The 26,791-nt window shown below is 41.9% G+C and overlaps 1 protein-coding gene across 1 annotated transcript in view; it reads left to right on the forward strand.

Annotated features, from left to right (window-relative positions):
• LOC146201837 (protein fantom-like) overlaps positions 1-26,791 on the forward strand; it is a 61,530-nt gene that overhangs the window by 18,559 nt on the left and 16,180 nt on the right. Inside the window, exons 15-25 of the mRNA XM_084587794.1 lie at positions 3,699-3,854; positions 5,266-5,328; positions 5,518-5,595; positions 9,424-9,539; positions 9,820-9,889; positions 11,177-11,306; positions 12,985-13,079; positions 14,809-14,956; positions 16,339-16,499; positions 23,952-24,077; positions 25,860-25,952. Coding sequence (XP_084443920.1) covers positions 3,699-3,854; positions 5,266-5,328; positions 5,518-5,595; positions 9,424-9,539; positions 9,820-9,889; positions 11,177-11,306; positions 12,985-13,079; positions 14,809-14,956; positions 16,339-16,499; positions 23,952-24,077; positions 25,860-25,952 — 1,236 coding nt within the window. The remainder of the gene's footprint in view (positions 1-3,698; positions 3,855-5,265; positions 5,329-5,517; positions 5,596-9,423; positions 9,540-9,819; positions 9,890-11,176; positions 11,307-12,984; positions 13,080-14,808; positions 14,957-16,338; positions 16,500-23,951; positions 24,078-25,859; positions 25,953-26,791) is intronic.

The raw sequence follows: 26,791 nt of genomic DNA on the forward strand, positions 1-26,791 counted from the left end.
GGGCTGAACACAGGCAGAAGCAAAACTGTGCTGCTAGAAACAGCACTAGCCATGCCTACGAGCATGCATCACATAGTGGTGCAAATGAGACATACTATGGTCCCTGGAAAAACTTGCTAATCTTCCGTTTCCGCGCTCCTCCCTATGGAGAGGGGTGACCACTCTCGTAATGCATGCGGCGGTGGCGCTGCACGCAGTCGGGGTGCAGTTGGCTTCCTCACCGCAGGCATTGCTCTTACCCAGCAATGATGCGGGCGGTTGCACGTCTTTGCCGGTTTCGTGCGTTTTTTACTTTGCTTGTCGCGACAGGAGCGCTTGAAACTACGCTTCCGATCCATAGTTTTCTCAAGCTGTGTGACTATCGACAGTAAGGTGGATGTTGAATACGTAGCCCTTTTCCACAGCGAACCCTGCAGAAAAAAATCCTGTTTGTTCACGTACAAACAGCACCGGCTGCAACCCGTTGTCTGCTGTAAACAAATGCCTTGGAAAATTACAACCATACCTGACGGCATGAACAGCGAGCAATGCGGCTAGAAGCAGGCGCAAAGGAATAAATGAATAAGAATGAATCCTTTATTGCAAGGGAGGGATATGCCTCACATCCGCTTTAGAGAATGAAAAACAGTTTGCACGTGTATGTGGCAGCTACTAGACAGTGAGAGAGCAGAAAAGCAGCAAAGATTGAAACTTTTAAAGCTTAGAAGATGCAACTGATGCAACTATTGAGCCAAAGCCTAAAGAAGTGATCTTTTTGTTTATTTAATGTTCAATTGTAATTGAGCTTGTCGGTTGAAGCAATGCAGCAGTTTTGTGTGTTGCAAAATAATGCATGTTGTATATAATCTTGTACATATACATTTATGAATATACGTTTGTTGATTTCAGCCTTGCATAGCCCCCATTGTGTACTTTCCTTTCTTTAGTAAATGTTACATATATAACTCATGTACATGTGCTGAATAAAAATTTGAAGACTCCGTCTTTGTATTATTGTGTAATCATTTCGTTTGGTGCACTGCGCAGAGAGAGTAGTAGTGGTAAGGGGTGGTACTTTACTAAAAAAAGAAATAAAATATATGTATATGCAGGCCGCGGTGTAATTGCCATTTATTCCTTGGATATCTGATGTGCAGCCGTAAGAAATAAAATCGATAGGGTAGATCATAACATGTCATAGTAAATTTAGGAAATGCAACCGTGCAAATCATGCAACCGTAAGACACAATGTCTTGTGGTGGCATGTCTTGTGCTGTTACGTTTCCCAAATTCAAGATGCACCAACTTGCCTAATGATGCACAGTAAAAAATAGTGAAGAGAATGTGTTCGCAAATATACACTGTAATCGTGCGTACACTGCATCTGCACCACGAAGATAATGTGAAAAGAACTGCTCCTGCACATATCTTTCACAGTCCCATGCAGTGTGTGAAAGCATAAGAAAAAAAAAAGAGCAAGAGTGAATGCTGCATCCACATTTAGAACGTTTAGGTTGTAAATTCTTAACAGCCATGTCCAAGTGCAACCTTTTCTGTTAATCTAAAGCACTATTCACGTGCGAAAATTGTTGAGAAAAACAGAGGTCGATGAAAGCGCACAGTTAAAGCGACCAAACTGGCTCAGCCGTGTGCGGCCGGCAGCTGGCAGCTTGCCCGCGCCTGCGCTCACCCGCGTGCGCACCCACTGGCCGACCACATCCCGACTACGTACAGCGCCATCGCTGCATGCATTACGGAGGCAACCCCTCCGCGGGCGCGAGACGGAAGGCTAGCAAGTTTTTCCAGGGACCATAGACATACTCCTTTTGGAGCACCCGACTAGGGAGCAACAAACACACAGAGAGCATGCGACAGGCATTTTGTCTGTGTGACGCGCATTTCTAGGCATGGCTAACGCTGTTTCTGGCCTTTCATCTGTGTGCAGCCCTTATTTAGGAGAAGGGAATTTTTCGAATTATAAGAACTGATATGGAGATCACAGTGGGCTACAAGCCTCTCAATAAATAAGGAGCTTAACAGTAATAGTTAACTATCCAGCACTAGTTGATAGCACATCTTAGCTCTATTCTGATGCACTGCACTGGAGACATTGCTCTGAAAAAAAACAAAAAACAAAGGTACTCTTCTAGCTTAAAAAGCCTGTTTTTTTAAACTTGCTTGCAGTATTAGGTGAAACACTGCATATTCACAAAGTACTACGTCATGAATGAAATACAGGTAGTTTGCACAGCTAAGCATAAGAACTTGAAGGACAGTTGTTAAAAAAAACACATTCTTTTAGTTTGGTTGAATATTTAGGGGAATCCTCCAAAGTAGAGTAGATTCTTAATAAGGGTGTAATTACTTATTGACATCCACCCAAGTGCAGCCATATGGCTGCAAAGGAAAGCTAGTTTGTCTTTTTTTTTTCTTTCTTTTTAGTTTGTCACTAGCTTATTTATTTTGGTGCAGGTAAGGCTTCTGTGACAAGCATTTACCTTTTCGTGTATGCACACCTGCATGCACATAATTATACAGTGAAACCTTGATCTAAAGGAATATTCAGAGTGTGCATTGGAGCATAGACATGATAGTAGGCACTACCCTGCGCATCAGAAATTGAGTCGACAAAGCACATAGGCAGATGGAAATGCAGTGGCGGCCACAGGAGTGAGCGCACCGTGCACTCTAGACTCTGGCAGAGCACGGCAAGGCTCCCACAAGCGCCAGTGCAGTTTGCTAGGCCAGCTCACAGGTTTCATTACCTTGCCCAGAACTTGTGCTTTCATTGCCTGTGCTCAAAGGCTGCGCTCTGTATTTATCGTGTTTATGGGTTCTTCAAACTTGGCAAAAGGACTGGTGGGTTCAGTGATATGAGCACACTCATCGGCTGTTAAGCTCGTCTTGCGCTTCACATCTGGCAACCTCACTTGTCACTCATATGGCTCTTCCTACTCGGACAATGCGTGCATGCACAATAAGATGTGCCTATTTGCACCGTGCTCATGCTTGTGGTGAAAAAAAGTAACCCCTAATTTACTTTCTTAAAACTAAATTCAACATAGGTATATATGGCACAATCACTTTGTACCCACTATCCCCACTGTAGTATTCTATCTGTCACCATGTTTGAGAGTCTTGAAACGTCTGCTGACTTAGATACCATGGGATAGTGACTGCTGTGCACTAGATGGCGCCTCCATCCCCGCGCCTGCATGACTGTCAGACTGGCAGACATGTTGGAAGACCTTGATGGCGTGTCGATATACTCTCCTTTCCACTTGGCTGCAGCTGCCGTGAAAATGATTTTTCTCCTTTTCATTTGGCTGCTCCTGTTACTGCACCAGTGTCATCCACACACTGGACAGCTTTTTTGCTAGTGAGCCATTTAGTAGTGCTATTACTGTAAAAGCGATGAGGCATATAGGGCGACCCTGATTGCATTTTATTTGGTGTTGACTGGAGGACAGGCTTCTCGCTCTTGCCAGCATGGAAAACGCGAGGAAGCTGCTAGGATTAGCTGTAGTGGCGGTGGTGACATAATGTGTCCTCGCATTGGTGTTGAGCTCAGGGGCTCACAAAAGGACTTAAACTTTAAAATGAGCTTTCTTGAGTGTAGCTGCCCATTTTTTATTTTATAACTGTGTCATTAATTGCACCGTCATGTCATAAACCACTGGCATGACATGGTCTTACTGTTTTGTTGCTTCTTATTGCAGATGTGTCTTGATAAAGAGGTCCAGGCTACTCTTCTGGAAAATAACTACCAGAAGATGGCTAAATTGAAGGAAGAACAGCAGCTAATCATAGAGGAAGAACGGCTGCGCATAGAAGAACTGCAAAGCTTGCTGAAAGAGAAGTCTGAAAAGATTGAGGTGATTGCTTTTAGGTGTTACGCTTGTACAGCTGTGTTTAGTTGTTTAAATTTGATAAATGTTTTGATAAGTATTTGTCAGGTTTATATTTATATTATATTGCAGTGATTCTCATACTGTTTCAGATTTACAAAGGTAGTAGAATGTATAATCACCTTGTTATAAGGAGATAAAAAATTAGTGGGTTGTTACTGTGCATTGCTTTTTTTTTTTTTTTTTTTTTTGTTATATGCCATTTCATCCCAGTTTGAGCCAGCAGTCATTCAAATCATCTGTGATACGATTATTTTTGGGAAAGATTGAGGCAGAAAGCGCAATTCTTTCAACTGTGATGGTGAATCTCCAGGTCTCCCCGTTCATTATAACTGAATGGTGCAGCCATGATTGTTCATTTTATCTTTGATGCAGTGCCCAAGTTCTGATACATGTTATGACAGCAGCTCCACCCTCGTTCATAATAGGTGAACATTCACTATTACTGTGGCCGTTATAGGTAGGCTCAACCATATAAAAGAATTACATGACTAGTGAATTCGTATACCACCTTTGTGCTGCTACCAAACATGTTTGAGCGAACAAAATCAGCTGCAGCGAGGACTTGATGGCCCTGTTGCAACTGTAGGCCTACAGGTTTGCAATGGTTTCTTCACTTGCATCAGTCAAGCCATAAAATGCAAATACCTTTTTTTTGTTCTGTTTATAACTGACAAATAAAGCTCCTCTCATTTGCATCCTTCCAGTTGGATAGTCTTTATCAGCACGAACAGTGGTGCACACTCACTGCATTCTGCACAATCACGCTTTCCAACTGGCTGACATAGGGGGAGGAACTATCGCCAACGAACCGGCCTGCCGCTGCAATGGGGCCATCAAGTCATGGCCGCTGCTGATTTCATTCACTCAAACCACGGTTGTGAGCAGCACAATCATAGTGTGCAAATGCGCTAATTGTGTGGCTCTTTTTATACTTTGCGGACATTCTTTCAGCTGGGTAAGAAGGTACACATCAGGCTTTCTTTATCGCAAATAATTAAATGGGTGTTTCTGAAGGTGCTCTCCAACTTTGCAAATTGAATTTATTGTTTCAGGTGAATATTTAGTAGTTTAGGTTAAAAATGTAATTACTAAATAATTTCAAAACAAAAATTGCTTGTGGTGCACAAGGTGGCTGCCAGCAATATGCAACTGACTGCCATCGCTTGCTTCTAATATTTTATTTCTTTTTGTCCTTGGCTCAAGTTAGCCAATACATCCTTATTTGACCTAATAAAGCTAATTAGATTTGAATTTTATTGTATAATACAATCTTTGCAACCTACATGTTACGATAAGTAACGCTTTTGAGTGCTTCACTTTCAGTTTTGTTTAATAACTTTTTTTTTCTCTCTACTTTCTTCCAACACTCTTCCAGGCTTTAGAAAAGCATTTAGCCCTTATTCCATCAAAACAAGTCCAGGTTACAGAAGTTTGTGCGGTAAGTGGTGAATGAGAGTTAGGATTTTTGACATTTAAAATTGTATTGAACTCGCACAACACAGGTAATATGCACCAATAAAATTGGTTGTGGATGACTTGATGTATGCACTTAAAGATAATAGTGGTTTTTAGCTTCAAGACTTGTTCAGGTGTGGTAATAATCTGCTTGTTATTTTGTTCCTCACAGCCAAATGAAGCTGATGACGAACATTGCCTCAGCTTAGTCAGAAAAGGACAGAGTTTTTTAGAGATACATCTAAACAAGGTAGGTGCTTTTCACTGGTAGTCTGGGTACCTGCATTAATATTTATGTCATTGCTGAGTGTTGCATGGGTTGCTTTGTTGTCTTGTCCTTTTGTGACCCTACCCACAATACTTAGCACTGCTCTGCTGGTTGTTACATGCATGCAGTTATAAGAAGCTTAGCTTCGTCCCTTAGCACAGTGTTTCTCAAATGGGGGTCTGCGAAGCGATTTCATAGTCCGCAGTACCCATGCCTACACAAAAAAAGAAAGGCTGAATAGCCCTGTCCTGGCTAAACACAGTCTTTTGGGGTTAAAACGATGGGAAGTTCAAAGCTGACTTTAGTTTCTCAAAGTCGAAACAAACAAAAGAGGAGTGTGAAAGCGCAAAACGCGTGAGAGAGAGATAGAGAGCATCTTCAGCGTTTGTTGATGCTGGCTTCGGTGAAACTCAAGCTCTGGCTGCACCGCTGGACGCAGTTGCAATTCAAAGCATCTCTGGTGTCTGAAGAGCGAACGGTGTGATGGTGGAGGAGTCTAATCCCTTCTAGCGACATGGATATTGGCGTCAACGGGGCGTCTCTTCCCCACATTCTAGGTGGGCTATGTCGCACTGGCTTATCAAGTGCACATTTTTAGAGGCTAAGTTAGCCTTGGACTCAATCCCAATCCATCGACCTTCTCCCGGAACTGTGGTATCAGTACGCACGAGATTACCCTCTCCCTTGTCACATGGGGTCCCCCACCACTTCCACTGCATCACAAGGGGTCCCGGACACATCCAAGGCTGAGAACCACTGCCTTAGCTTATGCGCAACTTCTCCACAAGTGAGGGTATTACATCGTCAAGCATCATAAGTGAGCAGCAGGCGGTAGGTAGGTAAAGCAAAAAATGCTGTCTTTTCATCACTAGTGAAAAGACTGCTGTTGCTAACCTGAAAAAGGGGTTTAAAAATTTTTCTTTTTAACTGACTGATATTATGAAATGATAAAAATCTGTAGGTGTAAAATAAATAGTGAGTCGTCAAAAGCAACTCCTAATACCTTCAATATTGCAGTGGTAGGGTTTTGTTTTTCTTTTTTGTGCCAAGACATTTGTCTAGCTTGCGTAAAATACAGAATTTTAACAGCAAGAATATGTTGTGAACATTCTACTTTTGGCTGCAGCCTGCTATTGGCTATCAACAGGATGCATCGTAGATGATGCAGCTGCCATCACTATTTTAGTGTGTCCTGCTGCTGTAGCCCTGTGGCCATGGCATTTGGTTGCTGAGCTCAAGGTTGTGCGTTGAATCCTGACCACATCAACTCTGTTTATTTCAGTAGAGGTGAAAGGTAAAAATGCCTGTGTTTTGCAATGTCAGTGCGCATTAAAGAACCCCAGGCGATTGAAATTATCCTGGTGCCCTTCACTACGCTCATAGCCTACATGCAGTTTTGGTACGTTACACCCACATACGTACCATAAGAAATTTTTGAAAACTTTTATCACATTAACAACAAAACACCTGCAGTCCAAGTGTTAATGCATGCCGCCTTTTGCGCAAAAGTGGCAGCACACTTTGCTTTGATGGTCCAAGGCAGTCAGGAAGTTAGCATTTTCTCGCAGCGTGCAAACCTAGTGAGTTAGTGAGTCATGGGTATCTAGAAGAACAATGGACCCCAAAAAAAAAAACAAAAAAAAAACGCTATATTTGTTGTTGGTGCCAAATACCAGGTGAAGTACTTTATGAAGCAAATGACTCAAGAAGAAAAAAAAAGCTTCCATTATATATGTGCAGGTATGATACTATTGCTTTCGACAAATGACGTTATCATGAAAGCATGACTAATACTGGAAAAAAATGTGTGGCTGCATTGCTACCAACTGCAGTGCTTGAGCGCTAGCTTGCATGAGCAGATAGGGAGCAAGTGCATCAAAGCACCAATAGACGTTCATTCATGGCCACATTCTGTGTTTCAGGAGAATTTAGGCGATGAAATTGCAGTAGAACCTCAATGATACGAATCCCACGGGGTCATGAAAAAATCTCATCAAAACAAATAAAAATCGGTATGCAGAAGCTTGGGAAACGCATTCATGCAGTTCTGTTTACGGCCGCATGGCTGCAATTTGCTACTCGAGGCATCTGGAATGTAAGAGACGGTCGCGATGTCGGAGATGTGTGGGCCCGCGTGCCTTCGCGAACTTCTCATGATGCGTACAGCATGACAGGAGGTTGTAACGTGAGTAATCTCCGCACGCCACCACAAACTGCTTCCTGTGCGTACAGCACAACTAGCAATTGCAGAGTCAGCGGTGTGTGGGCCGTGTGTGCCTGCCTAGTGTGCATGTGCCAACTTTTTGTGATGCATAACATGAACAGCAATCACGTCGGCGATTTGCGGGCTACATACTGTCACAAACTTCAAGCAGTGAGCAAAGCTTAATAGGCAATTGCAACGATGGCGACATGCGTGCCACGCACCTGAACCGCTGGTGGTGTGTACAATGTGGCTGGCGATCTCAGAGTCAGTGATGTGCGGACTGTGCATGGTACTAGCTCAAAGCTAGGTCACAATTTGTGCATTCATATCATCCAAAGGGGTGCGGAGAGTGTTTGGACTACCGGAAATACACATTGTACACAATGCACTCCGGTCAGGAAATTTTACAATTCGTATCATCCCGAAATTCATATCAACTGTGTTCATATCATCGAGATTCTACTGTAATCACATTCCCATTACTCTCTTATTTCTGCTGACATCCACAAACATATTATTGCAAGAAAAAAAAAAGTGTGTGTGGCTGCTAATACACAGCTCTACAAAAAAAGTGTTAAAATCTGCTATATTTCATTGAATTATAAAAGACTAGAGACTTTAACCATGCCGTGCTACTACCACTATTGCATTTTCAAAGCTTGGCAAAAAAATTCTTTACAGAGGCGTTTAATGTTTCTTACGTAAGAATGCAAAAGCATTCCATTACGTTACTTTGTGGAGTGCTGAGTCATGCTGCATTGCGTAATGTTTTGTACAAACTCTAAACCTTACATTACAAAGTACTGACTCATGGTTTGACTGACCAATCAATCCCCAGCCATTTCTCCTGCCAACTTGCCAGAAGCATGCTTGTGAGGAAGACCTTGTTGTATGCTGTCCAAGTTGGCAGGAGCGTCGTAGTGAAGCCTTGCTTTAATGAGCAGTATGAATGTGCCTGCATAGCCTAGGAGCAGAATGTGTGAGCTGGGTTCGATCCCTACCTCAGATGTGCTGAGTTGGCAGCTGCTGCGAATTCAGCCATGACGTGCTCTCATGACATCATACAAACCGCCGATCAATGAGTGCCAGGTCATTTCAGCTCTATCACCTGCCAAAAGTGTCCTCGTAATTTTTATGCCATTGATGCCGTCTCCTCCTTTTATGCTAATGGGATGTGTAATGCTTTCATATTAATATGTTCAGGATAAAGCTAACTCTTCAGAAAGTGCACTCCTTTGATTTATTGTGTCCCCAGTTGTCGAAATAAAAAAATGTCTTTTGCATCTCCAAGAGCTGAAAGTTTAATTAGTTTCAGTAAATTATTTGATCTGTCATGGCTTCAAAGACATGTTTGATTAGTTTTGGTTAATTATTTGATCTGTCATGGCTTAAAAGACATGGTTCTACTTGCTGCATGCTATCCTGCAATCATTCTGTACCAGTTCTATTTCGGCAGCATCCAACTTCAGCATCCAACGTGCAGCCTGCCTCACACAAAGTGAGCCAGAAGTAGTCTTTAAACCCATGGCTTTATTGTGTTGGACATTGCGCATACTTTGTCGATTTATTGTTTTATGTGTTTAACTCGGTGCTCTTATTTCTAGATAATGTTCGCATCTCGACAGGATGCTTCTGACAGCAATACTTATCCCCCTGTCTTTGCAACATGGACGTTTGCTGATTTTCAGCCGCAGTCGACCCCTGTTGCCACTGGAGACAGGTATAATTGATTAGAAATTAGGTCTGCATGTTTTATAAGCTCAGCTCATTTTTCATAATTATAACAGTGTAAAGCATAGTTTGGTGACCTTTCAGTTGATAAAATATTTGTAAAGGAAAAGTGTGGCTCTAAAAGGTGTTTTTTTTTTTATTGCATTTGAAATACAACTTTTTTTTCTAATGAAAGTCTTTCATTGCTCTGATTGATAAAATTTTTCTGCATGTGTGGATGTTCGTCCTATTGTTGTGTAAAACTGTGATTGTTCTTTTTTTGTTTTCAGCCCTGAATTCAACTGCACTGCTCGCTATGCTGTCACTGTAGATACAGACTTTATTGATTACCTTGATAAGGTATGTATACCTAATGCAGCATGCCTTAATTACTTAAATCTATGCTCTTGCCTCACAAAGTCCTTTGCATGTTAGGCTGGTCTGTGATTTGTGTGCAGCTCGCTTGTGCTTTGCTTGTTGCCTTGTACATCATGGTGCATTAGTGCATGAAAGGTAGCCAGTTTCAAGCTAAGCTTGAGTAAAAAAAAATTGTGACCTCAGATATTTCTGAGAACTAGCAACTTGAGATTTTTAGAGTCCTGTGATATAAAGTTTTAGTGCACTTAAAGTTTCATGAATGTAAATGCAAACTTTGAGAACCTACTTAAGGCATGCAGGTGAATTTTATTGTTTTTAGCAGGGTCTGCTTGAGGCTGTGTAAATTGTGTCTTATCTGACTGATGTCTTGGAAGGAGGCAGCAGAGCAGGCAACAAAACAGAAGAAGCCCACACAGACACAAGGAAAATGCTGCACTGACAACTATATTGATCTGAACCTGCACATCTTCTTCTAATAGTCTAATAAATAGTTGTCGGTGCAGCATTGTCTTTGTGTCTGTGCGTGCTTCTGTTTTGCTGTCTGCTCTGCTGCCTCCTTCCAAAATGTTAGACCAACTAACTCAATGTTCTACTCTATTGTTCTACTCTATCACCACATTGTAGGACTGATGTCACCAGAACTGCAAAGCATGGAGCATTTCAGATGTAAAACTTGAAACGTAGGAACAGAAAATTGTCTTAACATTAAAGTCCATGATAGAGTTGACCATCTATCATGGGCCTTAATGTCATATATGCATATTGAAATGTATATTGTTCTGGTTATAGGTTTGTAATATACTCTAGTTCAAAGGAAACACCTGGCTTATATTCAAGGGCTGTTTTAGTTGTTTCAGTTGTCTCAGTCTCTGAAAAGTGTCATGAGGTTTATTCTATAACAGTGACCAGCAGTGATGACCACTGCTACTCTGGGTCTGGGTGGGGTTGTTGGCTTGATGGTAATTGTCTGTCTAACTTTGTATAGTGGTATACACATTTTTTGGCTGTACAGTTTTGAGATTTTTAAACAGTGTGAAATTCAAGTTTACTTTAAACCTTTTCACCTCTGCTTGGACGATTTTGTATTATATACCAGGTCTCCAGCAAGGCTTGTGCAAAAAGCGCCTGACTTGTCACACTTTGTGTGATGGTGCATGATAGAGTATGAGCCTCTTTTTTGTTTGCAGATTGCAGAAAAGGGCTGGTTGGAGCTGAATTGCTGCTTTCACTTTTCCTGGCCTCATATAATTCTTTCTTCTCCTCTGGCAGAGCTCTGTACATATCCAGGTTCAATCAGTGCATGGTGCTAAGGTGCAGAGTATGGGCACCTGCCAGATTCCCCTGAGGCCTGCAGTGCAGGAGCCATTCAAGCGCAACTACTCCCAGGCAGCCCTCATTGGCAAGTTGAGATTCAGAGATATTTATTCTAAGGTTCTTGCCGGCCAAAAAGGCCAGCAAAGGCTTTGGTATGGTGTGCAACTCACGGACAGAAAATGGATGATAAAAGTTTTTTTTGTGCAAGCCATGTTTCCTGCGATTGTGTTATACTCAACGGGGCTACCCGTGGCCACCACATACTAAGCAATCCAGCAGAAATCCTAGATCTTTAGCTGGGATCTTTTTTTTTGGAGAATGCTAATTGATAATTTTGTTATGGTAATAAGTGAGTTATTAAATGATAATAGTGATAAATGTTAATTTTATTGAGAATGACAATTATAAGGCGAAGACTAGTCATGTCCCTTTTTTTTTTTCTTTTAATTTTTCTCATGTCCTGCTATAAGCCAGATTAGACCCTAACTTTAACTTTGAAAGCACTATAAGCTGAGAATCTCATTCAATTGAGCGCTGGCACAGGCAAGGTGTGGTGATTTACAGCCTGTGAGGAGGGGAACACTGATTTAAAGTGGCACGCATGTCGAAAGGAAGGTGATTTTCTTTGAGAAATTAGTTTTGTTAGTTTAACTGTTTCAGAAGCTGTGATCATTCCTCTTTCACATATAAAAAAATATCAGAGCCGTAAATGATAGGGAAATTATATAAAAAAACTCTGTCAAAGCACTCATGACGCTATGAGAGGTGAAGATTCAACCTATTTTTGAGTGCATGACGCGTCTAATTATGGCAGCATCTGTAATCAGGCTTGTGTGAACCGGTGGGCCTATGCTTTTTCTCCCTAAAGCCAGATTCGCCACTTCACACTACCAGGAAGTACTAATAGCTAAAAACAATACCAAATACCAAACAATAATACTAAAAACCAAGTTCTTCTGCTAGGGCTTTTTATAACTTTCAATTGTGTTTTTCTCAGCTTATTATTTTGGGCCAAACATGGCATTCGTGCACATTTCGTGTACCTATCTTAGTCACATTGAGACCCAATTGAGCATGAATAATTGTTGCACTATGTAGAATACATGTACATAGGTATTAATGCAATTAGTAATATTTTTAGGACTCAAAAATTTTTACATATTTGTGCACCAGTTACTGAAAATGATGCCCCAGATATAAAATTGTCTCAAAATTATGCGTGCCATTGGAATGGCAGTAGTTGGCTTGGTTGTACACAGTGAAGTGTTATAGAAAAGGCAGATTATTTTTCATTGCTTTGTCATGCTTACTGCCACATCCAGCAGCTGCATGCAGTTTTTCACTTGTGAATGGCATTTAGATCAGGAAAGCATCAAGCTATATAGAACCAAACCAGGTTGATCAGTGCAAGCAAAGCAAAGAATGCATGTATTTACTGCTCAGAAAAAGCATGTTATCACATTCTTTTCTTATGTCTTTTCTTGCTGTTGACGGCAGTGTATAATTTAACAGCATCTGGACAGAGGACTGATGAGCACATATTTTTAAAAAAATTAAGCAATCATACTCATAATTCACATCTTGTTCAAGGTATCATTACTGCAATAATTTAGTGAAACCATAGTTGTCTGCATAGGTTGGCCATTTCTTTCATTTTTGTGTTGCCATCTTTTTTTGCAAGTTTTGTGGACATTTTTCAGAGGTGTAGAAACAAGTTTTTTTTTAGTGTGTATTATGAAGGTGCTTTGTGTGCTTTCCTTCAGGAATCCAAGATGGGCAGCGAAAGCATTTTGTTGGAACATTAAGCTGCTGGGTCCGCTTTTTGCCTGCTCCAGGTCCAGCCAAACGATTTTTAAATGTGAGTGTTTGCTTTGTCTTGCATACATTTTGTTCATACATGCAGTACACACTCTGATTTGGCTCTAAGAGCAGGGTATTTGAGCAGAGTACAGTAAATTGTGTGTCACGAGATCAGGCGCTGGTGCACACCTGCCACTGTGCCGACACATTTGGGTTCCAGTGCACACCGTGTAAACTGTGCAGTGCTAAAACCCAAACAATGTAGCAAAATTGTTTTAACTTTTCCGTCTTGTAACATTTTCTGCAGCCACCTAATTAACATACTAGTTCCACTCGTAAACGTGCTGTTCAATTTGTTGGGTAGTCGTGCTGAGTGCAGGGCTCGCGTCAATTGAAACCATATTGTAGAGAATATTTGGAACAAAAGTGTAGGATTCATTTGTAAATTTTATGTGATGCTTCATTATTAGTGCCATATCTATTACAGAGCAGAAATGTGCGAGGCAAAAATTTCAATACCCCTGCTTTATTGAGATTAAGGGTCACCCTTGGCCGCTATGTGGAAGCCATCTATGTGAAAAAATTTAACTCTGCAGCATTTTTTCTTCCCTGGGTCAAGTGTTACGTTTAGGTGTTAAATAAAATGTTAGGAATATGCGCTGGCTTAATCTGTCAAGCAGCAAATTTGAGACATAATATGGAACTTCTGTTTTACTTATTGATTTATGCAAGAGGTGCTGTTGTAGGGCTAATAGCTGGTGTGTTACACAGTGGTCGTTTCTTTAGAAGATGAAAGCCTGTAAAAAACATATCGCACACTGTAAATTTTTCATTGGTACACAGTCTGTGGAAACCAATCTCAGTGACTGCTTCAGATTTCCATGCCACTATCATCAGATGTTCCCTCAGTGAAGGACTGCTGCAGTCATTCGTTTTGATAGTTAAGGCCAAGCATGAATGCACTTACCAAGCCACTAGTTTTGAATGTCATCAGTACTGTCACAAAACCAAGTAGCTTCTTATTCATGGTAATTATGTTGGTTTAAAGCATTCTGTCCGCTCATGCAACACATCTAAGCTTGCAACTTGGAATGCTGCCTTGAATTGTTCAAGTTGCATCAGATGCTGAGGCACAAAGATGCTGACTGATTGTTTTATTTTTTACAGAGTGTTGCTAAACCTTGATACTGTGAAGCTTATTTTTTGTGGCCATATAAGAGACTGAAGTATTCAGTGGCACTCTGGTTGATTTGATGCTGCGATTTCTTGTTTCATGTACAGCCTTTGTCAAAAATATACAGCATGAGGTACTATTTACTTCAAAGCTGTGGGGGTAGCTCTCTAGCACTGTTGAAAGCCTTCAGCTTTAGTGGAATAAGGGCTATTGTTCAGCTCGCATCAAAGGATTTGGGTTTCTCAATGCAAAGTGAGCCACGTGGCATATTAGAGAAGGAAATCGTATGGACTGTTAGTGAAAGTTAGTATAAATTGGTCCATTTAAGGGGAGCTGTTTTGATACACTAAGTTTTAATGACTCTTTTTGGTACAAGAGGACCGAAGGATCCATATGATTAATCAGGAATTCGAGTTAAATGAGCTCAAATTATTGAGAGTCCACTGTATTTCCTTGAGTACAAAGTATCTGCATTCATGGTGCTAATTTATAGGTGCATGTTGTTTGCATGAAAAACCTCATTTTCCAGATGATGCTGTTGCATGTAAAGCAGTGCTTGCAGCTGCTTTGCATGCTGCTTTCGGCTGCAGGTATACAATCTTGCCTTTTCTAGTTTTCAGTGCCAAGCTCGCCACCAAAAAGGTTGCCTAACTCTGTTGTTGAGCATCAGAGTGAAAGACAGAATGGAGAGCCAGCCAGTGCCATGTACAATCAGCTTAATGTCAACATTGTACGTTGCATCGGGATTTCGCTAAAAAAAGGTAGAACACAGTTTAAGTTGTGTCATAACCAATTGTTTCCTTTTGTGTTATAAAAGTGTTGGTATCTAAGCAAGTCAGATGACCAGAATTCTAAGAAAGTCAGATGAGAATCTCAAGCAGACATCGGACCAACCACATGCCCGAAGTGTTCCACACCAGCTGCAGAAGTGGATGTTCGCCACCTGCTGTGGACTTGTGCAGGGACAAGGACATCAAGGACACAGATTCTGCGCGAAGTAGGACTAACCATAACAAGGGAAGAGGCTAAATGGCTCACCGACAACGACAAGAGTGGGAACCTGCTCCAGTTCCTTACCGAAAATAATTTACACGAGTTTCTATAATATGCCTTATGGCAAGCTTGCGAGAAAAAAAAAAGTCCAGTTGTTGAACAGTTTAAAAGTTGTTGCTGACTGTACTGTTTAAAGGGGGAAGGATAAGGCATTTTGGTAATTATAAGTTACTGTAACAGCGGCTAGATGTTTATCTACAACAAGCCTCGTGTCATGGTTTCGTTAATGTACTTGTATTAATTGATGAACTCTTATTGTGCTCCAACTTGGTCCGGTGGAAGAGATCTGACTCAGTGCTGGATAGTTTTGCTAGCTATATACTGTCATAATAAATGAATGGACAGGGTCAATAACACTTAGCGGGAACACAGCTCCGCATGGCCATACACCTGCGAAGTGCCATAGCATCTAACCCGGTCACGAATCAATGCACAGTGGCACACGAGAAGAGATACCTCAAAGTGGTGTTTCGTGTCGTCTGCCACTCTGCATCTGTTTGCCACTGGTTTGGGCACAGTGGCGCTCTGCATGTGTGCAGCCACGCAGAGCCGTATTCCCGGTAAGTGCAATTCACACTGTACATGGTGCAATGAGAATATGTTTTTTTGTTTTTAATTCGTGGCATATAAGTAAGGTTTAGATAAGCTGCTGCACAGTTACCATCACAACTGTTATTTACAAAGCTTTTATTTAGTTACTGGTCCCACTTTTCTGGCCACTAGTGTCAGTGCACAAAGTACGCAGAGTTATGATTATTGCATCTACACACCTTCTCAGTTGGAAAATATGTTGAGGAACTAAATTTAATTTGCCAAAATAGCTCACAAATAGAACTTCAGGTTTTACTGTCTTAAAGACCATTTGTGAGCTTTGGAAAGGGCTTCATGTTTATCATTACAAACAAGCTATAATGGACTATAATTCTTAGCTCCTGTAACTTTAGTAACTGCATAACGTGGCACAGATGTTTACACAAGATGTAATCAATACTTTATTGACAGAGTTTTTCTGGTTATGGACGTAAGGGCAACAGTCTTGATATGCTATCCTTGAGTTGTCTGTTTTGATCATTATGGTCTGCATTTCCAGGGCAAATGCGGAAAGGAGTGCACTGCTGCTACCAGCTGTGTGACTTTCCAGTGCAAGAGACTGACCTCGCCCCTGTTGTTGCCACCTGTGCCGATTTTCATCATGCCAACACATTTACTGTCAAGATGGACAGCCAGCTTCATAAGCAACTTCTCTCCCAGGTCATTCTTGGCACAATGCCTTAGCACTTATCACCTGATTATTTGAACCATTGTACAAGGTACCCTGGACTAATGTATCTAAGACTTTAGAAAGAAGTTCCTAGCCCAGCGAAATCAACTGCGGCTTTTGAGAGTAACGTGACCTAGTCTGCACTATATTTTTTTTTTTGCTCTTGAAAGTTATGCGAACTTATTAACCCTTTCACTGTCGGGCGTTTCTGGCCGTGACGCACCTCCAGTGTCGGCTTGGTTTCAGGGAACGAGCATAGCGATTTATTTTTGATTATGACTGCTACACAAACAACATAGTCATCGGAATATGCACACTTCAGTGTTCTGCAGGTATTGTTAATTAACATCATCATCATCAGCCTAATTATAAATTAGATAAATGAGGATAATATAAGAAAAAACTGCTCGATGCTTCTTGAGAATTCGATTCCGAGCTCGGCTCATATTTATATGAAAAGAGCCATTGCTCCAGTCCGCAGTTGAAGGTCTCACGCGGACAGCCATCCAAAAGTAACCGCAGGCGCACTTTCGGTGGCCCGCACAACGGAGAGAAATGGCATGTTGTGAAATCAAGGTGACAGAGGGAGGTGGAAAGGGGCTAAAACAACCTTCTTTGCTGCTGCTAGCCGCAAGCAAGGGAGAGCAGCAAGAAAGAACGAAAGCAGCGATCGAGTCATGTGTCAGCAATGGAGAGGCAACGGCGCGAGCCCCAGGACGTGACACGTCGTAGCAGACACGCCAACAGAATAAAAATAAAACCTGCTAACCTGCGGCAGATGGCAGAACAACCCTTGAACCCGTAACCGCACGCACGCACCGCGAAATGCGTGTGTTGCATGATCGCTTAGCGCGATAGAGTAGCGTGCGCGGAGGGACCACGCCCCCCCAGCAAAGAAGGTGGTGGGGATGGGTCGCTCCATACTCTTCAGTACATACATACCAACACAATGCGGGGCAAAAATACGAACTTGTAGAAAGATATAACAGATGGCGCAGCCTGTCCAAGTGCACTAGCTTCACGCTCAGGCACGAAGTTTTGAACGCACGATAGAGAATGTACCGGTACGTCGGTGACACTGTGAGGGGAAGCGCGAAAACGTGCCGGTACGTTCGTGACAGCGAAAGGGTTAGTAATTGTCTTCAAGAACCAATGCAGAAGTTGTAGATCATCTTGAAAAGCAACTGGAAGCAATTTTTGCATCAAGGTACCATTTACTCAGAGTATCTATTGACCTTACAAGACCACTACCAAGTGTCCAACTGCTAGCCTGGTGCATAAGCAAAGCCCTGTTGGGTAGAATGCTCCATATAAAAGCAAATTTTATTCTTTAAGATGTGTTTTGGAACACTGTAGTAACACAGCTGTCACATGGGAGCTTTTTTGCTGTGTTATCTTTTGTGTGTGTTATCTTTTAAGGCTGGTTAAGAAGAGTACTTTACATATACGGTACCTCGGTACAAACATCTCAGTGTGCTGTTTTTCAGGATGATCTACAACTTCTATATTGATGCTTTCTTCCTGAAATCAATAATTAAAAATAGCCAATTAGTATTTTCTAAAAATGGACTTTCGAGAGGGAAAAAAAATACTTCAGACTAGAGAAAATATGTGCGTGGCTTGGGTTTACAAGGACAGGGTTAAAATTGTCGTTTTTTAACTCTGTCCTTGTAAACTCCAGAAGCGCACATATTTTCTTAAGAATATTCTACCTAGCCTACTCACAAGCACTACTCCACACTAGGTCACTCAACTCTCAGCAGTGCTCAGCTGGCTTCTCTGGGTTAGGACATCCTCCATCCCCTCCCTTTTGCTTTTAAAGTTTGGTTGCCTCTAGCTGGGACAACTGGTATAGGCTCCGAAACCGTAGCGCGGCGGCGCTGCTGCTCCCGACAAGTTGCGACATGTATGGCAGAAAAATAGAAACTGGGAATATGGGGGCCACGCCGGCTCCGTGTTCTCCTTGCACTGCCGCATTCCCGCTCCCTTCCGTGCACGTGCAGAGCTCTCGCACTGCATCTGTGGCATGGCGCAGTGTACCGTGAGCAGCACAGTTTCAGAAAAATGTGCTTGCTTGACTTTTATTTTCTGTAAATCGAACTTGAATAAGGTTGAAAAGTTCATTGCCAAGTGTACTCTCTGAAGCAGACTGTTGACAGCTGCGATACATGAGTGGGCGCGATACGCGCGCTTAGGAAGCCAGTGATCACATTGCAATAGCCGCGTCCTTTGTGTTAGTAATTTTAAGTGAGAGCTTATACAGCTCGTTCGATTGAAAGCCGCCGGCATACTAGTACAGTCGAACCCGGATATATCGAACTCGAAGGGGATCGCGAAATACTTCGATATATCGATAATTCGATATACAGAAATCGGCTTGTGACGGTACTTACGATGCGAAAAAACGATACCATATTTATCGCGTAATCAACCCACTCGCATAATGAACCCACCCTCGACTTTTGCACCCGAGAATTTGAAAAAAAAAAAAAAAAAAGTCAAGGCCAGTTCGCTTACATGCAAGCGACTGAGCGATCTCAGCGACGAGTGGCAGCGACAGAGCGAAAATTTTCAAACTTGTTGGAACTGCGTCCCTCTCGCCGCTCGAGCCACCGCGGCAGCTCAAAACAGGGTTTCTGTGTCGCCGCGGCGGCAGAAATCGCGAGCATTTTCGCTTGCATGTCGATGGCGCGTGTCAGTCCTTTTCGGTCGTCTCATCCACAGCTCATTGGCAGCGTGCCAAGATGCTGCGCAGCGATAACGTCAGGGCGCGTTTATCTTTTGATAGCTCCTGTGGTGGCGGGGAGCGAACTTGGCAGAGTGCCCGTGATGGCTTGATTGCACAAGTCCGGTTCGATTTATCACGCCGCGCTTGAGGCGGGCGTCATGATCGCAGCAGCTGATTGCGTGCTTTCGCTGATTCATACTGCAAGGATAAACGATATAAAAAAAAAAAATAAACATCTCCGAAAAAAAAAAAAAAGAAACCCTGCCGCTTCTTAACGTCCGCAGCCGGCCATATCTTACGTTACGCCGCGCGTACAGCACAACGATAAGAAAGGATCTCTCTCGCAAAAAAAAAAAAAAAGAAAAAGAAAAGAACTGCCGCTTCTTAAAATCCGCAGGCGCCATAGATAGGTCCGCCGCCGCGCCGCACACGGAGGGTTCGCAACACACGCTGGAGAAAGCGTCCGACGTCTGTCTGAAAACGGGCTGAACTGGCTTGGCGCATGCGTTGCGCGTGCTGAAGGAGAGAGATAGCTCAGCAAAAGAATGGGCACACCCACGCACATGGCTTGCAAACGTCATGTGTTGGCGCGCGGGAAACGACAACTGCAGATGCGCGCGCCTTTGGCGAATGGGCGCGGCGCTGCCCAGACCGGCGGTCGCCGAACTGTCCCCTCTCATTCCTTCCGCGCGTGGCTTGAAAACGTCACGCGGCAAACGGCCAAGGGTAATCGATCGTCTTTGGGGAAGGCACACTTCCAGTGCGTGGTGCGGAGTTCGATATATCGGACGACCGGTGAAATTGAGTTCGATATATGACGCGGCTTTCCTATATTTTTACATGGGATTTTCAAGGGGATATTTCGTCAGTTCGATATAACCAAAATTCGATATATCCGAGTTCGATATAACCGGGTTTGACTGTATAGTAGTCCGCACCGCATGTCAGATATAATCGGGGGCTGCTTAAAAAAATCATATTGTAATTTGTAGTTGTAGGGATTGGTGATCGATTGGTGTGTAACAGGCGATGACTAGGTATCAATGTAACTAATTGAATTAATTGAATAATTAATGTATTAAACTAAAAAACGAAAAGGGGGTTCAAATGTGTCAAAATTCTCAGAATGAAAATCCAATCCTTGTGGTATTTGCGGTGCAGATGCTAAGTATCAGTGTAACAAGTAAAAAAAATAAAACATATAATTAAACAAATAAAAGTATTGCGTCGTACCCTTAATGGCAGAGCTTAAATTTCCTCTAATTTTTGGCATATGCTCGAAATACCAAATGTCCTATAAGCACTATGAATCGGAGCACTCAATGGCGCACTCAATCGATGTTCTGCGCTGTCGAATATGAAGAGCGCGCTTTATTTGTTTTCGTATGGCATTCATGTATAAGTAATCATGTCCTCTTAGGAATGGAAGTTAACTGGATGCGAGAAACATTTTTCTATGGCATTGTATATATCTACTGAGAAGCCATGGAAGGTAAGAGACACGCGTTCCCCATCCATTGCAATATCACCAACTGAATTGTTTGTGAGGCAGTGGAACTCTTAAGCACGCGAAGCAATGTTAAACATTAAAACAAGTTTTAATGTTTTATTGTTGTGTATCCGCTCCCAGAGGATTGGATAGGGATTCTAACAAGGTTAGCGTTTGGTAAGGAAAGTTTCGGAAGACAATAGCACATTTAAGACAGCGGTAATAGTCAATGCCAGCTCACATTTGTTTATTCATAGTGGGCCTGACAATCCCTTGAAAAGTGAGAGCTTTTCTTTTGAGACGGAAGATGCCCTTGCAAAGTTGGAACTTATACCCCTGTCACACGGACAGTTTCGATCCTCATTAACTAGATCTGCATTCAACTCAATGCAGATTGAGGTTGTCACACGGCAACTTTCAAGTGCTATCGAGCTCGAGCCTGCTTGACTTCAAGCTGCTTCCTCAAGCGCTCTTGAAATTTCAAGCACACTCGAAAGCAGTCATCAACACCCTCGTCATCAGTGAGCTCTAAAGCGCACACGAGGAAAATTTCTCAATGCTCATTGAAAACGCCCGTGTAGCACGGGACGCTTCAGTCTTTCTTGAAAACCTCAATGCAGATCGAGTTCAATGAGGAGTGAAAGTGACTGTGTGACAGAGGTATTACGTTCACTTCAAAACGAAGCTGCTATGGACTTCATGTAACATATTACGAAGTAAGCTCATGCACCAAATGGGCAATAGCCAATGTTTCTATCTATTCGCCCGCGAGTTGGAAAAGCCTTCAGCTTATGATGCAGTGCTTCGGTAAAATCAATAGATAAATTCTTAACTCACGAGAAATGCTTTTTGGCGAACAACAGTTCAATTTTAATTTTTTGGGCAACTTTCACTTTTCAAATGAACTAATGTCCTGTTCATCCTTCATAACAGGCAAGGAGATCAGCACTCTTGAACGAAAACCTACTGAATCAAATTTTTATATCTTTTCGCAATGACAGTCACTCGCAAAAAACAACCTTTGCACTTTACATATATTGTTTTGGAAACAATTCCTTAGCTACAGTGTCAAGTTATAAATATCTTGGTTTAATAATCACAAGCGACCTCAGATGGAACGAACACGTAGGATACGTTGAAAAAAAGGCAAGGAAAGGGCTCGGTTATTTGAGAAGAACACTGGCAAAATCAGCACGCGACATAAAACTTTTGGCTTACAAAACGTACGTCAGACCGATACTGGAATACGCTGCCGCTATTTGGGACCCCTACACACAAACTAACATCATTAAACTGGAAAAAGTACAACGTAAATCAGTAAGATTCATTTACAACGCATATAACTGACGCACATCTCCAACCCAACTCTTACTAGGTGCCAACTTGGAAAGCCTGGCTTCAAGACGCTACCGGGAAAGAATGAAGCTTTTTTACTTGCTTTATCATGACCAGTTGGGAATTGATAAAATGCTTTGCATTCAAACCACTAACCCATGCTTAACATGATCCTATCACGCTAAAAAGGTTAAGGAATACTCCTGAAAACCAACATTTTTAAAGAATCATTCTTTCCTAGAACGACTTGCCAGTGGAATACCCTACCTGCTGATGTTGTACAACGCACAAGTGTATCTTCATTTTGTCACACACTGTCCTGTATATTTGAACGCATTTGCTGCATTGTACTCAGATTGTGGCGTCGGGTTGGATAGCATTTGTGCTTTTTTGTTGCAACACGTTTCGCTTTACATTCTTTTTTCTATTTTTTAATTTGCCAGTCTAGCGTTGACTTGCATTTATGATGATTAGTTACGGTTCCATGTATTTAATTTTTTTTATTCTCTTCTCCGATACTATGCATGCATTGTAAGCCTGCTCCTGCCTAAAGCCTGACACTCAGGCTGGCAGTATGTTTCTAAATAAAAAAAAAGAATTTTCGTACGAAAGCATGCATGCACTCGGAGAGTGCATGTGTGCTGCCGGTGCTACTGCCGCCTTGCCGCCCCAGTAGCTCAGTGACTCGCCACCAGGGGAGGCGGGGCGCTGGAGTCGCGCTCTGAAACTTGAGCTTGGGCTCCCTATATGGTGGGTTATTAAAAAACAGAAAGAAAGTAGCGTTTAGCACTGCCTGAAGTCTCGTAGAAGCAAGCACGGGCAAGGCTTAGCAAGTTTGGAGTCTGCCAAGGTGACTGGTGATCTGGTGATCTTTTTTACGGTTGTAAACAGTTGATAGTGAATGGCAGTGTTAGCATTGAATTACTCCCTTTTTGAAGGAAATGGCTTGGCAATGAGAAGGTAGTTGCAAAAAGAGACTTATGCAGTATGTGTGACCAAAAGTAATGGAAAGAGGGCATCACACGGCACCCTGCACGGTACTAGATACATTGCTTTTCTTCGTATTATCACACTCTTTCTGCAGGTGCACCCCTTCCTGTTCATTCACCAATAGTAATATGTGGCAGGTGACATGCATATGATCTTGAAGTGTAGTCACGTCAGATCTCTTCACTTTGCTTGCCTCAGGAAATCAAGTGCAGGGGCAGGTGCATGAGGTAAAACATTTTGCTCTGATCTGTACCTGTACATTCCTACTTCAGACGATGCACATTACTTGCTACACTCACTTCAAGCAGGCATGAAAGTTTGGAAGAGCTTTTTCTCTTGCTTGCTCTAGAAGTGCTGGTGCTGTGCTGCCTGTGTGGTTCATAGTCATTGCAAAAGTTTGTTTGAACTGAGAGACACGTTAGGCTGCTTATGACAAGCTGATTTATTTTTTACAATAAATCTTTGAAGAACCAAAGATCTGCCATTGTTTATTGTAATTAAGAATTCATCTTAAACGTATGTCTCACTGGGAGTCTGCTACGTTCACTGCTCAGGTGTATGGGTCCCACTCAAGGAAGGAATCATTTAGATTGCTGGCTGCCTTCTCGAAAGTAAATTCACACCTGTTATAGCTTCAGTAGTTGGCTTTATTGAATAAATACCAGCAGCTTAATTAGACTTTCTAGAGCAGTTTTTCATGACGTTCTCAGCAAATGTTTAGCATGTGCTGACTACCATTATGTGTATGTAGCGATTTTTATCAAGACAAGGCGTGAGAATTTTTGCATTTCTGTCATGCTTGCTTCAGAGCATTACTTAGGAGGCATTTGTTTGCCCCCTTTCTTTACTAAGAAAAGAAAAAAAAAAGGGGGATTTTGTGATGAAAACTTTTCTTTGCAGAACTTTGTGCTACTGGTTTTCGATGAAGAAGATGCTGAGCCTGGTTCTTTCATTGGAAAAGCATCTGTACCTTTGTCTCCGTTGACCTTGGGACAGGCACTATGCGGTCCTTTTCCCCTTGTTAATGTAAGTGTAGAGTGTGGTGTGAAATTTGCTGTGCTAATTACTATTCAAGAAAAAGAATAGATGTACTGTAAGCATCCTGCTTATGTTGTTGAAAATGACTGAGCATTTAGACTGCTTTTCGAGTATTCAACTATTTGGCGACATTTATGCAATGCCTAGTAGGGAGTCGTCCTGGTAGTGACAGCACAGATGAGGCTTTAAATTGCAGCAAATAAAGTTGCTTATACAAAGGAAGAACTCCAAGAAGCTCAGTGTTGCTTGCACTCACAGCTTATGTCCACCCTTTGAACAATTACTTCACTACATGAAATGCATTGGAGCTTGTTGGATATTGAGGTATGGCTTGACATGTTAGGGCTTTCTTGCATTCATGTAAATTGGACACATCTGCAGTTAAACCTCGCTACAGCGAAACTGGTAGGCCACATTAAAAATTTCGTTGTGGAAAAATCAGCCCAAAATCACTGTCAGATTGGACTACACAGTTGAAAAATGTGATTGATTTACAAAGTTATCGGCCAGCTCCTTCTGCATTTTTTTTTCTCCCCACGATGAGCGCAGTGTTAAGATTTTCACACCCTATGAAAAGGTAAGCCGCAGTGTCATTGTCGGGGGTACCAGTGAAACTGCGGACCACATCAAATGTGTCCATCACGTTGAATGAAGATAGTTGTGCTACAAGGCACGAATTGATTGCACCTCTGGTTCGGAAGAAAACGGCAGCAGTTACACCTGCATCTTGTCCCAAAGCAGCCAGTTCGACCGTCATCGCCACCAAGTAATAGCAGTCCATGTGTCCCTGAATGGGTGGATCTTACTATGGGCACAGTTGATTCGAGCAAAATATTTCAGTGAAGCAAAAGAAATGTGGAGTTACAGAACCGTACATATTGGTTGGTTGGTTGGTTGGTTTGTGGGGTTTAACGTCCCAAAGCGACTGAGGCTATGAGAGACGCCGTAGTGGAGGACTCCGGAAATTTCGACCACCTGGGGTTCTGTACGGCAGCGTACTGATAAATAAATTTTTAAATCCACCTTCACTTAAAAAAAAATATTTGTTGAAGCGGAAATGCGACCTGAAAATTGTTTGTTGTGGTGAGAAATTTCTTCCATTAGTTTCTATGGCGAGCTGACGGGGAATAGGAAATATTTCATTGAAGCTGCGTTTGTTGTAGCGGGCTTTGACTACTGTACCTTGATCCACCTCTGAATCTACCTTCATTAATCCATCTCATGATTTCGCATTAACAGTTCATAAACAGTTTATGTGCCCTCCCTAACTTTCTGTGTTTGCACCTTGATTTAGAATATAGGAGAGATGCGTCCTGAAGCTAATGATCTGAAGAAAAAAACTCGTTATATTCGTGTAAATGAAGTAATCCATACACAGGCAATTACACAGCATTAAAATATTATAGTTCATCACTAGTACCTTGTAGCATTTATTCAACTCTTCACTGTGCTATACAAATGACCTCAGGAGAGAAAGCTTTCTTCAGCCAAATTGTATAAATGTTCATGACTGTAGCATCAAACTGTGTGTACTGTTGTGACCAGTATATTAAATGAAACACTTGAGCATGCTCTATTGCAGGTTTGCCACATACCTGTAACTGCTTTAAAAATGTTAGGCAGACTAAATAGCTCTGACACATGATTGATCCGAAACCAGTACACATATCCACTTTTTTTTTATATATATTGCTCATGGTAGTATCTTACATATTTAGCATTTTTTAAAAACGTTCATTTAACATTGCACTATTGTTTGTTCCTTGAAAGCCCTGGGGAGAAGATGCTGGTTCTGTGGATGTTGAAATTACATGGGAACACGAGTACACTCCTCCAAAGAAGCCTGTGCCTAAAGCAAGATCAGTAAGTTCGTGCAGTTTGTGCTTTATAACTTTGGCATGCTTCTGCGTGTTTTTTTTTATATATATATTTTTGGGGCAATAACTTATTCTATTTAATGGGGGCTGTGGCTTTCAGTCATGAATAACAGCTAGGGAATGAATGTTTCAAGAATCATTTGCACTTGTATACCTCATTTTCTGTGCTGTCCCGAAGTTTCATTGCCGAAATTCTGCCTGGAAGTACTCTAAAATAATTGTGCTGTGAAACATGGTGGCTTTGCATGTCAAGGAAGTGCTCAGGCAACCAGTATTTTTCTCCTTTTGTTTTTCTGGCTACGTGCTCACCTTGTGCGGCAGATTTCTTAATGACTGCTTTATCTATTTGGATCACACTTATTCTATGGAACTCCTATATGCATACGGCAGGTCAAGATTTTCTTTGTCAATTTTATGATTTGTATATTTAGTTTATGAAAATATCTTAACAATGTGGATAGTAATGTCTACGGGACCTACATAACTGAAAATTTGTATTCCGCAAAGAAAAATGTTTTAAGAATGTCTTGACCTGTAACACACCTGTGGAAAAGCAATGAATGTTAAACCAGGCTTCTGCAATATTTTGTAAACTCTGCAGGCATTTTATTGGAATCAGGGGAGAAATAATTCCTAGGAAAAAGTATTTTTGTGATAAAAAGGCAAAAATTGTTTAGGTTAGCTATATTGCCTCTAATATGCTCAGAAAGTTTCGCATAAATTCATCAAGAAGTAAACTGAAAGTTTTACTGAAAGCAGCATCCCTCCTTATGAGGTATTGTTGCATTTCTATAATAAGAGCTGGTGGGGTAAACTTTTAGCTCT

Source organism: Amblyomma maculatum, chromosome 1 (genome assembly GCF_055883805.1).
Source record: "Amblyomma maculatum isolate TAMU_Amacu chromosome 1, ASM5588380v1, whole genome shotgun sequence".
Classification (NCBI taxonomy): domain Eukaryota; kingdom Metazoa; phylum Arthropoda; class Arachnida; order Ixodida; family Ixodidae; genus Amblyomma; species Amblyomma maculatum.